This window comes from Platalea leucorodia (genome assembly GCF_965183815.1).
Source record: "Platalea leucorodia genome assembly, chromosome: 5".
Classification (NCBI taxonomy): domain Eukaryota; kingdom Metazoa; phylum Chordata; class Aves; order Pelecaniformes; family Threskiornithidae; genus Platalea; species Platalea leucorodia.
Genome location: NC_138827.1, coordinates 64,409,066 through 64,423,272, shown reverse-complemented (window position 1 = coordinate 64,423,272; position 14,207 = coordinate 64,409,066). Strand labels below are relative to the sequence as shown.

The window sequence follows — 14,207 nt, the reverse complement described above, 5'->3', positions numbered from 1 at the left end:
AAGCAAGGTGCTGCTGGTTGCTGCCTATGTGCTATCTCCCCACAGTAGAATGGATGACATGAGCTCTCTTCTTCCAAATTGGTGCAGAATCTAGCCGCTAATCTCAAACTACCTCCTTTATTTTAAAAAATTAGGATTTTTCATGGAAGCAACCAAGAAGCACTCTTGTGCTCCATCCTTATGGTAAAGCTGTAGAGGCACTGAAGTCCAGCTAAAGGGGCAGTAATCCTCTGTGAGGGGAAGGGAGAGGGGGAAGGAAATGCATAGTAACATCTTAAACCAGCAGAGTAGTCTGCCTATGTCCCAGTCCTCTTGTACTTATGGATATTTCTCCTTGGAAATGTTTCTCAGCAGAGTTTAAGTGGTGGGATGCAGAAAAACATGCGCCATTGTTGGACCTAGATTAGGATCACTAAGTATAAATTTTCCTTGTAAATTCTATGTCTTTTTGGACCCTACTTTAGTGAGGTGAAACTTATCTTTAAGCATAGTACCATTAATTGTGCCTGTATGGAGAACATAGTACGCAAAGTATATATGAGAATTTCCTGTTGTTGCATCACTCTTTAAAGTCAATCTTATGTTCAATATCATAAAAAAGAGCCTTAATCAGTATATAGGTCCAATTACTTGTTTGTTTGGGTTTTTTTTTTTGTTGAAAGCTGGCTGTGCAGTTCCTAGCTGAGAATTTTCAGAATACTCCAAGATCTTTCAGGAAAGGTCATAGATCAAAAATCAGGTCCTGTGAAACTGTTCCCTCCCTCCATCCCCTTGCCCTCAGATATAGAGGTGATTTGTCACATCACAGATGTGTATGAATGTTCAGAACTAAAAAGAGCCTTGAGTGTAGGAGTGGGCTGGGGAATGAGTGAGTCATTCTTCTCTCTTCCGATGATGTAAAGCTCTAAAATAATTAAGAAAAATCCCAAGACACCCACTGGTTTTGAAACAAAACATGAAATTTTTTGCACTCTACTCCCCGCCCTCCCCTTCATTTAGCTTTTTCCTGCTTTTTAAGATTATGGGCTAGATGAATGGGATAAAACAGGCTTTAAGTCATCTTTGCAGCTCCCTCATCTTGCAGCTATTTTAGCCTCTGATACCTCTACATCTCCTTGAGCCCATTGCAGAGCATGTTCCGTAACAATAATGCTCCTCATCGTCTGCTTCTTCTGAGTGCACTAAATGGAGTTTCTAGCTTTTGTTCCCAGCCAGAAAGTACAAAGCCTGTACATGGAGAGTATATCAGACAACAGCCAGTGGAAGTAATGGCCTGCTGAAGTACTTTAGAAACTATTGATTCTCACTGCTTCTTTACAAACCACAGACTGAATTCTTTCATTTTCATGATGTCTTGCTACTCAGGGCTTGTACTGCGATATCCGACAGCTGGTCCAGTTTATTAAGGAGGCTCATGGGAATGTCTTTCGGAGAGTGGCACTCAGTGCCCTCTTAGACAGCGCTGAAAAGTTAATACCAGGAAAAAAACTAGAGGAAACGGAGCAAGAGCCAAAACCTTCTGGGAGCAAAAGGTGGGTGTCTAGGAGGGAGAAGGCAAATGACTGACTTGCATATGGCTGTATGACTACATGTACTGAACACAAATGTAGAAAGTCCAAGGGCTTGTGTGTTTTATCTTGATAGCATATGTCAGTTCCTGATGTACAGAATTGTACTGTGGCAGCAGTCTCCTTTAAAATTTAGTGAACTGAGACAGTAATAGATTTGCAGCAAAAATTGTTAATCCTCTCATACAAGAAGTCTAAGAGAACAGTGCAATGGAAACATGGGGAGAAGGAAAGGTTAAGAGATGTAAGAAGCATAGTGTCAGTCCCAAAACACGGTGTGGACATATCTTTTAATGTACATCATATCCTTAGTGTTGTTTATCTGACAGGTAAACCCTGGTATGCAAAACAAGTCCCACAAGAAATCTAATCCTGACATGCATCTTTGCCAAAAATAAATTTTCTCTGGTGCTTTGAGACTTGTCATATTAAAATGTTGGGAAGAAGTATTAAGAAAGTTGAAAAACTCCTAAAAACTGTGGCTTGGCTTCTAAGAGCTGATGCCTTTTTCATGAATTATATATAGAGAGGCAGTAAGTTGCTAAAGAGAGGGTACATCTCTAAAGCTGCGTTATTGCTCAGCAGCACTGGTTTCCATGTCATGTAGCTATGTGATGACCATGAGATGGGCCATCCATTTGCTTTAGCTGATGATTTACATTGTTTGTATAGATCTGAGGTGGGAAGCGTCATCATTGACAAAAGCCAGGCATCAGCTGCCCCTGATGAATGCCGTAGTTACGTCTCAAGCCGCCCAATGCAAACTCCAGAACAGTGAGTAAATATTGAATTGTTTCACACGTTATTGCCAGCAGCTTCCTTCTGGGGTTAGTACAAATGGGCAGGGCAGCAAGGACTTATCTCTTTGGATGGTACACCAAATGCGTTGAGTGTCTGTTCAGGAGCTGCTGATAATGTCCAGGTAATGCCTATTTTCAATGATGCCAACTGGACCCACCCTGATGGGAAACCACCAGAGATTTTCAAATGACAGTACAGTAGATTTGTCAATATCGTATACTACCATATCCATGAATAGAGTGTGACTCCCTCAGAGATGTTATCACAGCTTTTCTCCATGATTTGTTTGTACTTCTGGGGATGATACTGTTAATTTTCAACTTCCAAGTTGTTGCTAAGGGTCATTAATTCTTTACTGCCTCCCAAGAGCCAGCCCATTTCTGACCTATCTCGGGCATGTAGTCTCTGAAGATTGTTGCATTTCCCTTATCAGCACAGGTGCTCTACCAGTTTTCTCAATAAGCAAATCAACCTGCTATTAGGGATTGCACGTTTGACGTCTCTATTGTCCAAAGAATTCTGCCATTTAATATTGAAGTAAATTTAATCAATACTCTTAAGAATTTTAGAAAATTTTATAAATGGCCACTGGTCCCTAAGTAACACTAGCCAAGTAATTTAATTTCTCTGTGTATCTGAATACCTGTATGTCTTGTTAAAATGCTTTGAGATACACTGTATGAGGACATTGCTGTATTATGCATTCTTTTGCAGCAACTGAGCCTGCAAAGACTCACTGTTTCTGAGACTGCGAGGATACCACAAAGCCTTTTACTGCTGTAAAGCTGTTCTGCTCTGAGCCCTGCCACAGCAATGGGAGATCTCAAGAGTGTAGCAAAATACGCTGTCCCCATTCCAATACCTTAATGAGAACTGTGACTCCAGCAGGTTCAAAAATGGCTATAGTGATGTCCAAAAGCTCTCTAGTACACATCCCTGTAGAAAGCACCAGTGTAGTCTTATCAATATGGGCCATTTTGACCTAAAGAAGATGATTTGTTTTTCACATGTAGAAACTACAAATTGGAATTATCTGTTCAGTGGACAAGCTTCTAAGGGTAGAAAAGATGGTTATTTTGTGCCTCGAACAATATTGAGCATGTTGTCAAACTTGAGTATGTCCCACTGAGAAGAGTATGTTTGGAATTCAAAATGAAACAACCTCAAAGAATAGAGAGGTCAGGAGGGGACTGCAGGAGGGAGGCCTCATTCCCCTGAGCATCCAAACTTCACTGAAATGCAGTTCACGCTCTGCATCCCTTTTCTTCCAGTGATGAGCAAATCCAAGGGGCCGTTCTGGGACGCAAGGACTTCTGGCGAAAGATGTTCAAGTCACAGAGTGCAGCAAGTGATACCAGTAGTCAGTCTGAGCAGGACACATCCGAGTGCACCACTGCTCACTCTGGGACAACCACAGAAAGGCGCTCCCGCTCCCGTTCCCGACGAATCTCCCTTCGAAAGAAACTCAAACTCCCCATAGGTAAATGTATGTCTCTTCCTATTCTATATACATATTGCATGTGCAGAGAAACGCAGATTGATATATTTGTCTTAAGAAATATTGCAACACTGTTCCTTACTGTCCAAGTATATTGTATATTCTCCCAAGGGAAGCTGGGAAATGCTGCTCTCTCCATTTTACAGATGGGGAACTGAGGCAAAGGGAAACGTAAGCAATTTGCCAAAGGTAACAGAGGATATATGTGGCAAAATAGAATATTGAATCCGTGTCTCCAAAGTAGTAGGCTAGTACCTTAATCTCACAGGCATTGTTCCTCTCTGCAGAAGAGAAATATTACAAATAGCATTTGATAGACAAAGATATATCCTTTACAAGTCCCAAGATCCAGCCTTGCATGGTAGTTAATGCATGTAACACAAAAAGGTTGCTTTCTGCTTTCCCCCCATTTTCCCATACCCCTGGCATGGACACTTTCGAGAAATACACTACAATTGCTAATAAACAGATTCTGCTTGGAAGCATTTTCAGAATTGTCCTGAGTGGCTTATTCTGCAACAGGGAACTGGCTGAAGCGTTCCTCCCTCTCTGGCCTGGCTGACGGGGTGGAAGATCTCCTAGATATCAGCTCTGTTGACCGTCTGTCTTTCATCAGGCAGAGTTCCAAGGTAAATGTGTCAGGTGGGATTGCAGAGAGCTTGGAAGGACAGGATCTGGCTGGTTTTACCTGTCCAGTGAAACAGTCTACTCAATATGGACATTGCAGCCAATGAGACTCGGTCACAGAAGTCTTCAGACTAGAGTACCATGGGAATTTGATACTGGACTTTTGCGGCTCAAAGTGAAGACTAGGTTAAACCTACACTGTACTTGTCGGTCTCCCTTGGTTCACTGAGAGAGAAATGCAGGCTCTGTCAACACACTTAAGGTTTAATTGTTGGTCACACTTCTCCTTCCTTCTTTGTGCCTTTACAGCCTCTTGTGAAAGACCAATCCTTTAAGCAGAAAGCTTAAAAGATGAAGCGCTTCAGCGTACGTAAATCTGTGTAGACCCACTTGTGTTGCTATGGTGATCCACTGTGTTACAGCCCTTCTTTATCTCTAAGCAAGGAAGATCAAGAGATTGTGGTACAGCGCAGCCTGACCCGGCCTTCTGTCTTTGCACAGGTGAAGTTTACCAGCGCAGTGAAGCTCTCAGAAGGAGGGGGGCCAGGAGGTGGCCTGGACAATGGGCGAGATGAAGAGGAGAATTTCTTCAAGCGTCTTGGTAAATGGCGCACCTGCCGAAGACACCCATCCAAGCTTCATCACACAGAAGAAAAAGATGGTTAGAAATCAGGGTTCTCGTCTCCTTTTTTCTTTCCTTTTATCTTTTTTTTAATCTCTTTCTTTCTGTATTTTACCCCTTTCCCTTTTTTCCTGCTTTTTCCATAGTTTTTGTATCCATTCTAGCCTTCTCCAACTTTTTAGTCTTTGTAACTGTTTTCTTTCCCTTCCTTCTTTCTTTTCTTTTGATTTAGAAAAAAACTCTAGTAAAGTCAATTTTTTAAAAAATCAAGACTATCCAAATAAATTATGCAAATACGATATTTGGGCTTTTTAAAGCAAATTTAATTTGATCAACATACTTGAAAAATTAATGCTTGCTTCAAAGCACTTTTCAGTTCAAAATTAGGTGTGTAAATCTTTCATTGCTTAATATAACAATGGGTGTTCCATCAGTTTTTTGTTTGGGTTTTTTTTCCAATTTGTGACCATTTGACAGTTTTAGCAAAGATCAGCACTGATGAAATGGAAAACCCTGCACAAAACTTGTTATAATTATCTCTTTTCTTCTGTGTTTGCATGTCTAGTGTCTGCATACCATTCGTTAGGGATGCTGTCCCTTTTTCTTAGCACACAACATGATAACAACAACACTACTTTTCCTTTCCACGAAAGTATATTTAATTGCAATGCGTTTTCAAAAGCAGCAATGTTTGAAAAGTGCCTTTATGAACAATACAAGGTCATGATATATTCTGTTTTAAAATGTCATGCAGTCATTCACATGCTCATGTCGTCAGCTCAGAGCTCATCCTTCTCAGGGCGACAACCTTGTATCTTGAAGTTCTGTTACTGTTTTTTCAAGAAAAACCAATCCAACTCCCAAAAACACACAAAAAGCAGTAGATTTTCTTTTTCACCATGATTTCTGTAGCTTTCCAGCATGTAACATTCTCTGGCATTATGTTTTTTATTTTCTGACATTACACTCTGACACTGCATTTTATGTATTTCACCATCATGTCTCCCAGACCTGCAGTACAATGCGTGTAAGGCATTGCTCAGGCACGTGATACTAGCAAAGTATGAGCATATCTCACCAGTGTAAACTGGTCATCATTCTACCACTGCAGAAACACTGGTGGTGGTTTTCAACTAGTTCCTAGGTGAAAAGTATTGTTCCTTTAGAAGGAGGATGCATCAGCACAGCAGCTTGTTGTAGCTTGGTAGCTGAAGGTGAATACCCCTACAATGGAAGGAACTGCATTGTTTTCTTCATCCATTACTTTGTGCTGAAGTAGGTGTGAAATACTTCCACCATGTTTTCTCCCAGCTCTTACTGGGAACAAAAAACTGAGGGGCAGTGGGATCTTTATAGACTGCCACAGCTGTTTCTACAGTGCTCATGTGAGATGTCCTTTGTATTTTCTTGTAGGATTTTTTTTTTTTTTTTCATCTTGCTAGTGCTGATTTTATGCCACTGTGAGTTTGCTTCTGCCTCGAGTGCCCATAGTCTTGATTTAATGGCACAGATTTAGTCTTGGCCCTGTGAGCGTCAAAAGCCTTGTTCGGTATGTGTGGCACATCTTATGTCTATACAAAATTCAGATGACACATTAGTATTGGCTTTTTGAACTTTGGAAGTGCTGTCCATACTTCAGCCTTCTGTGAGTAATGTCAGAATTTATGTAATTAATGAAAAGAACTTGAAACGTCTTTTACATGCCTGTGAGAGAAGCGATGTACATGACACCTGCTTGGTTTTGACATATGCATGCATTAGAAACACCATAATAAAAGCGATGCAATGGGTTAAAGACAGAGACCCTTGCACGTTAGTATGAGAAACAGGCAAATTGTCCAGTGATGTTGACGGGGAAGGTTGCGCTGTTGCCTGATCAGTAACTGAAGCAAAGGGAGGGTATTTAAAGTTTATAAGGCAAAGCTTGACGGTTAAGGAAGTTGTATCACCATATCCGCAAGGATCTCTGGTGTGCAGTGAAAGCCACATACCATTAGCAAAAATTAAATTAGAGTAGTTGTACACTCCTGTGTGTGTATGCACTTGTATGTGCATAGTGAAATCGATGTGAGGCCTTTTCAGGGTGGGACGGTTCATAACACAGCAAAACAGCCATGTTACAGAGGGCCTTCAAATTTACAGTGCTTCTGTACCTTCCATAAAGATCAGCACGTTTTATGTGCGTATGGAGAAGAGAATAAAAGCCTGTTGAAGGTGGATGGGCATACTACTAAATCCTTCAAGGTCTGACCCTAAAGCATTGTTTTGAACCTATTTCTGCCTTCCCATTCTTGTCATTCATGATGCTGTGCCATTACTTTGCTGATGCTTTTTCCATGTGGTGTTTTCTCTTGTGTTTTTGGGTTTTTAAACATAGTAGACCAAATTTAAAAGAAAACAGAGAGAGGAGAAATACATCACAGAATAATTTGTCACATCATTTCTGAATTGTAATCTTCATTGTGATATATCATCTAGACCACTGGAAATTCTGTGTTGGATATGTATGTAAGCATACGTGTGTGTATCTGTATGGGTGCATATATACACACATAAATATATGCACATTCATGCATAACAAAATGTTTATTTTAATGATCTTTTTACCTATACTAAGAACATAGCATATATACAGAAGTGAGTTACAGTATGTTTACATGAGACCCTTAACATTACTTTGGGCACTTACTGAAGACATTATGAGGGACCATAGAAGTTGCCAGGTTGTTCAAGGCATAAAGCACAGGCAAACCACAGCACATCCTTGCTCCAAAGGGTGATCTCACATTCTCACAGGAAGCAACTGGGGGGGCAGGAGCTTGCGCATCCAGTGTCCTGCTATGTTAGGAACTGGTCTCTGCTCACTGGGTGAGATTTTCTGCAGGGCTGAGTCACATTAAGCCAGTGAGGGCTCCCCTGCTTACGGCAAGGCTACTCCAGGATGGGTGTAGTGGAGGACAGTCATCACCTGTCTCTGAAGGATTCTCCTGCAAAGCTTCAAGAAAGTGCAAGGCTGAGACTGCAAAGGACTGCAAAGGGCTCTAGTGATAGACTGTAGGTAGTACCACTGAGCCCAGATGGACAAAGCCTCTGCTAGATCTTTGTAGTGGGGGTTAGGGAGGTGCCTTAGGTATGCCTTTCTGTATCAGAAAGTCAAGTTTCTGTTCTTTATCTCATACAGGCACAGCCCTATCAGGGCCCTGAATAGGAAACATTTGTTTGTACCTCAAATGAGTTAGTGTTACAACAGCCATAGCAGAAAGCTCAGATAGCATGCTACAGGCTGTAAGGAAACAGGAGGAGTTGGAAGAAAAGGGTATTTGTGCCTGCTCATTTATGTAAGTGTTCTACCTGTTCTTTCTACTTTATTTGTTTGTTTGTTCCATTTTGATTAAATATTTCCCAACATAGGAACATTTTGTTTACTGGAAAACTATGTACAGCTTCACTGGAGAGAGAAAAGCCACAGATGTCATAAAGAAGTCTCTTGAAAGTTGATATACCCCTGTCTTCAGGGGAAAAATTGAAGATCTACATTGTCATTTTCTGTTGTGACTATTGTTTGTGGTACATAAGTGCTTTCCAAGTAATTCTGGGGAGTGCGATCTCAAAGGGACTTTGTGACTTCTCCTTCCTCAGGAAAGAAGAATTGCTGAAACTCAAAGTCCTGTAGAGCTGACATTTTGCCTCTTGTCTTTCAAATCCATGTTTAAAGCCAATCTTGAATTCTCCACTTGGTGTTCTCTTCTTCAGTGCTTTATCCTTCAGTATTCTGTAAACTTTTGTACTTTCACATGTAAACTGGGAAAGTATTATGGATAAAGAGAAAAAGCCCAGAAGCTGACTCTTCTTGTTTTGACCAGACACCTTGGCCTTAAAACTACTTTCCTGATTTTTCATCTGTGTCTTTCTACCACTCTCTCAAGTCTGGGTACCAACTGCGTAAAGATCTTCTGCATTCAGAAGTGTTCATTCCAATCAGCAATGGGATTAGTTCATTTATCATGTGAACTCTATACATGGAGTTTAAAATTGTGCTTGAAAGAAGCCCTGGAGGGGGATATTAGATTCATTTTCAAAAGGAACTCTTATTAGGGAGCTTTCGATCCCAAAGAGTGGAAGATACTTCGTGGAGAGAGGCTGGAATGATGATGATAGCTAGGAGTTGAGTCCAGTCTCAATTTGCGTGTTCTGGTAATTGCAGAAGATGTATGCCTAAAAAAATGACAGTACTCGATTTCCACATCATAGAACATTTCCAATATTTGTTACTGATTTTTCCGTCCTAGTAGATGATATATTTCTAAATTGATGCATGAGGAATAAGGTTTATGCATGCTCCACTTTAAGGTAAACTTAGAGGCAGTAGAGAAGTAAGAGAAGAGATTATTCAGGAAAGACAGAGTGTAAGCGTGATGTTAAAGAGGTGGGGAGGAAGGGCCATATTCTGGTTCATCTATGCTGGAGTAGATCCTGGGCTTCCACACTGAGTATGGTGGAATTGTTTTGGGCAGACGTCAGTATGACCAAGACCAGAATCTGGCTCGCTGTATGCCTATTTCACGGAAGTCATGAATATTGTAAAAATGCCCTGTTATCTTCAAGACAGCACATCAAGGTGAGGAAGGGATTTAGACCAAGACTGTACTCATCACGGTTTTTATACCACTTCTTTTATTGGTGAGAGACTGTATTCCCTTCTCCCTACCCCTCTCTGCATCCCCTCTGTACTCTCTACCTCTTTAGGTTGCCATAGCTTTGATGATCACTTGACCTCCAACCAAGAAGGAGGAAAATCCAAGAACGTTGTGAACCTGGGAGCAATCCGCCAAGGCATGAAGCGCTTTCAGTTTCTCCTGAACTGCTGTGAACCAGGCACTATCCCCGATGCCTCCATTTTGGCAGCAGCCCTAGATCTTGTAAGTCATTCATTGGTGTATTTTTACCTGCTGAGTGAGAGCATGTGCATACGTGGTGGTCCGTTTTCATTCACTAATGCTGTTCATGCCCGCACAGAAAGCAGGTAAAGCATCACAGCAATGCCAACTGGTGTTGCTGTTATTAGGTGGAGTTTTAGCATCTGTGACTGCATGAGTATGCAGACAAAATGGATCTTTTTTTCTTACATGGCTCCCCGTAACTAGATTATTGCCAGCGCAAAGCTTTTATTGTCAGACTTCAAATTTTGCTCACAGCCATTCTTCTCCTAGTGTCAATAATAACATACAGAATAAGGACTGAAGACTGGGTAACTACCTGGTGAGGCATAGTAATTCCACTCAGGAGTTCTGACAGAGTTATAAATACATTAGGCAACACTGAACTATTAGTCACCAGAGCCAGTCAGCGGAAAAAACTTCAAATGCCACAGTGTGCATGCTTTTAAATGCAGATATTGCCAATTTGCAGATCCAAACCACAGAAGTGACACAATTCAGTCCCTCCTTCCTGACACTGAGTGTTTCTTCTGTATCTCCCTCCTTCCTTTCTTTGCAGCTGCTGGTTTTTTAACATTGCCCTCCATTTCTAAAGCAGTGGCCTTCAGCCTGTGGTTCATGGACCAGTGGGGCTCTATGAGATGCTTAAGTGACAAGCACAGGAGTGTGACAAAGACAGCTTATGAAAAGCCAGCCAAATATTAGTAACTTCTCTGCACAGTGATCTTCTACTTCCTTCCATAAGTGTTTCAATGTCTGCAAACTTAAGATTGAAAGCCACTGCTCTCAGAGCATCCACATCCTCTCTATCCCTTTGTCTTCCTGTCCTCACCACTGGCCTCTTTGACTGTCATGCCATTTGTGCTTATATTCAGTTTTTTGCTTGCTGCTGGAGATGTCAGGCTCATGGACTCTCCCGTTCTGCTAGTGCCGTGCTGCCTTGTGTGCTCCATAGTTGTAGGGATGATACACTCTGTGCACCACACCTTTATACGTTCTTCTTAACCTTGCATCCTTAGGCTGCAGATTCAAGCAAGTCTGCATTAACATTGGCCCAAAGTTGCTGTTGCTATCCGTTCACATCTAGCTCTACTGTTTTGACTGGTCCCCATCCATCTTCCAGTAGACAGGTGTTTTCTTCACTAGTTCCCATTCTTCCTGTTGGAGACTGTTGGCCCTCTGCCTGAAAGCTATGGAAGCAATGGCTGATAGGGAAGCCTGTCAGTCAGAAGCAGTTCCTACCAGTCAGGGTTGCAGTGAGCTCAGAAGGTAGCTTGGGGAGGTAGCCAGTTCTGCCGCGTATGCTGCACAAAGACAACGTCATTCTTCGAGGCTGCCAGGCTGCCACCCCACTGCAAATTCTAAACTAACGCAGGGAGTGGAAGGTGCGTGGGCAGGGAGGAGCTCATTGCTGTCAAGTATGTCACTAAGAATCTTCCGGGGATGCGCTACTCTGTGTGCTAATAAATCAGATGATAAAACAGGGGTTTGGCAATTATGTATCTATTGTCTGTAAATGTCTTATTTATTTTTTAAATTTGCCAAACATTTAAGCCGCAGACCAACTTACTCTGTGCCCGTGTATGAAGTTTACTGAAAACCACTGGTCAGAGTGAACAGTTTGAAGACATCTGTTCTGATTTCCAGAGCTGGCTTTTACAAAATAGAGTTTCACTCTGTTTCCTTTCCGCTGAATGATGCAGAAGGCTTTGGCATCAGAATTTCTAGAAGGTCTGCAGCTACAGATGAAAGAAACCTTGTTCTAATTACAGACTTGGGAGACTCCTTACAAGTACCTGCTCAGCTGGCATTTTGTCTGCAAAGTATTGGAGATGTGTGGAAGTTAAGAAGTCACATGCGCTGCAGGTTTCAAAAGATGACAGCTTGTCATCTCGCTGTATTGCTTAATGGCAATGTATGCTGTTACAGAAAATCCCCACATTTTATGTTAATAGAGCACACCCAACAGAAAACATTCTGTTTTTTTTTTAAACTTCTGCTTTCAGGCTTTTGAAGTAATAGTTTGAATCACGTTTGATGCAAATTAAAAGCTTCTTAAGTCATTTTATCCAGCCTAGTTGCTATAGCAACCTTTAAAAAATGAAAGAAAAACATCTCCAGTTTCAGTTCTTTCATAAACTTTTTCAGCATGTTTTTTCATGTAGATTTTCAAAATTCCATTCTTATACCAACTTCAAGATCTTTGATCAGCCTGGATATTTATACAGGTTTGCCACAGTGATTTAAAGAAATTAGAACAATGAAACAAAGGCTGAATCCTTATGGAGGTAATGGTTTATTTATATATTAAATTGAGTGTTGCCTTAGTTTTAGAAACTATGTAGTTAACGTATTTTCCCAGAAGCAGCGTCCATCCTTGACTGAATTTTATAAAACTACAATCAATTTGTGGCTTTGCAAACATTCAAAAAATTGATAATACGTTGCAGGCAGTTTCATCCTTATGTCACCAGCTTAAATCCAGACTTGGCAATAAAAAAAAATTATTTTCTTTCCCTTTTTACAAAACTTTGGAAGTCGAAAGGCAAGTAATATGGTATTTCAGTCTGTGGTCAAGTTTCTGCAGAGGGTTCCAATAAACCACTGTGTAGCATTGTATAAAGATGTTACTTAAAGTGTCCTGATTAGACTAGTGTAAATGACTCAGTGGGGAAATACAAGCTTTCCTTGGACCAGTTTAGCACTTTGTGACACCTATCACCATTACTCTTCTCCAATGAGATGTGTGAGCCGATCTATTCTAACACGTAAATCTCTTATTCTTCTTGAAGTGCCCTAATGGCACTGCTTTACGGTACGGTTGTTTTTGAGTGGACCTACCAAGTATTGGGAGGGCAGAAGCAAAGCCTAATACTACTTGCCAGTATCCTGACTCCATGTCACCAATGGTTTTAGGCAGGCTGTATTTTTCCCACGTCCCTGTTTCCATAGGGGAAATATTTGTCCCTAGGAGGGCATATGACCTGGAAGGAAATCGGATATTGCTCCAAACAGGTCCCCAGAATAGTTGACTGGGAACAGAAACAAAGACCTGTGTCATGGATTGTACTTGACCATTTTTAGATATAATCAGAGAGATCTGAACTAACATTTTTGAGACAATTCTCCTAGACATTGGTTAATAATTTACTCACATGTCTTCATATACCTTCTTTCATGCCAGACTTGTCTTGTGGCTAGACAAAGCAGAGCTATCCAGTCAGCATCTTTTGACAGTACTTGAATTTACTTTATTTACTCTAAAAGTAGATTGTTGCTATTTTGCTTTTTTTTCCTTGAAGACACCAGTAGAAATGAATTTTTGTTCCAAGTGCCTTGCAGAGTGTAAGAAAGGGCACAAGAAAATTACCACTGGTTGATCAGTCTTATAAAATTCATTGTCCTTGAAAACAAAACTGGACCTAAACACTCTGCAGTCATAAAACTCTGTAGAATCAGCTGTACTTGAACAGTAATGTGATGCTGTAAAATTCCAAATTCATTCTGTATTTGCCCCCTCCCAGGTCATTGCTTTTGCTGCTGTTAGTACAAATCAGGGTATCTGTTGAAAAGCTCCAATGGGAGTACTTGAAATTGTGTTAAGAAAATGATGGATTCTTATTCATGTCAATTTATACAGTACAAGAACAATTTTCCAAAGGCAAAGCGATATGGTAGATCTAATGTTAAAGGTTGACTTGTGAACAGTTTCACAGGCACAGACAGGCTTGTGAGAGTATTGCTGCTGTGTTAAGTTTTGACAGTGACCATGGTAACTTGTGTTCTTTTCAGCTATGCATCGCCTGCCTGATTCATTTCTCTCCATTTGTGATGTGTTTCTCTGTGGTGTGAATCCATCCTTGTCCATTCTGTCACATCTTCATCTTTCTCTTGCTGCTGCTTCAGGTTTCTCTGAGCCTCAGGTAAGCAATCACAGGGAGCTTGTGCCCCGTGATGTTCAGAAAGTCCTCCTTCATGCAGGTCTTTTCAGTGTTTTTTGGTCTGGAACTCCTGCTTCAGGACACACTCCTCCTCTTCACCCCCCATCCTATATATGCTCCTTTAGTTATAGTAGTTGAGTACTTCCATAACGTTTACAATGTGTATCTTTACAAGATTCCTATATGCTAAGAAATTGTGACTTTACCAGTGGT

General features: G+C 41.0%; 1 protein-coding gene across 3 annotated transcripts in view; it reads left to right on the top strand.

Annotated features, from left to right (window-relative positions):
• Nucleotides 1-14,207, top strand: part of UNC80 (unc-80 homolog, NALCN channel complex subunit) — a gene marked incomplete at both ends in the record, with an annotated part of 131,834 nt that overhangs the window by 35,875 nt on the left and 81,752 nt on the right. For 2 of the 3 annotated variants that reach the window (XM_082311743.1, XM_082311742.1), the window contains 6 exons: nucleotides 1,366-1,532; nucleotides 2,241-2,342; nucleotides 3,641-3,855; nucleotides 4,390-4,496; nucleotides 4,996-5,095; nucleotides 9,863-10,035. In XM_082311743.1, the coding sequence (XP_082167869.1) occupies nucleotides 1,366-1,532; nucleotides 2,241-2,342; nucleotides 3,641-3,855; nucleotides 4,390-4,496; nucleotides 4,996-5,095; nucleotides 9,863-10,035 (864 nt within the window). The remainder of the gene's footprint in view (nucleotides 1-1,365; nucleotides 1,533-2,240; nucleotides 2,343-3,640; nucleotides 3,856-4,389; nucleotides 4,497-4,995; nucleotides 5,096-9,862; nucleotides 10,036-14,207) is intronic. The other variant, XM_082311741.1, reaches the window with a different exon arrangement.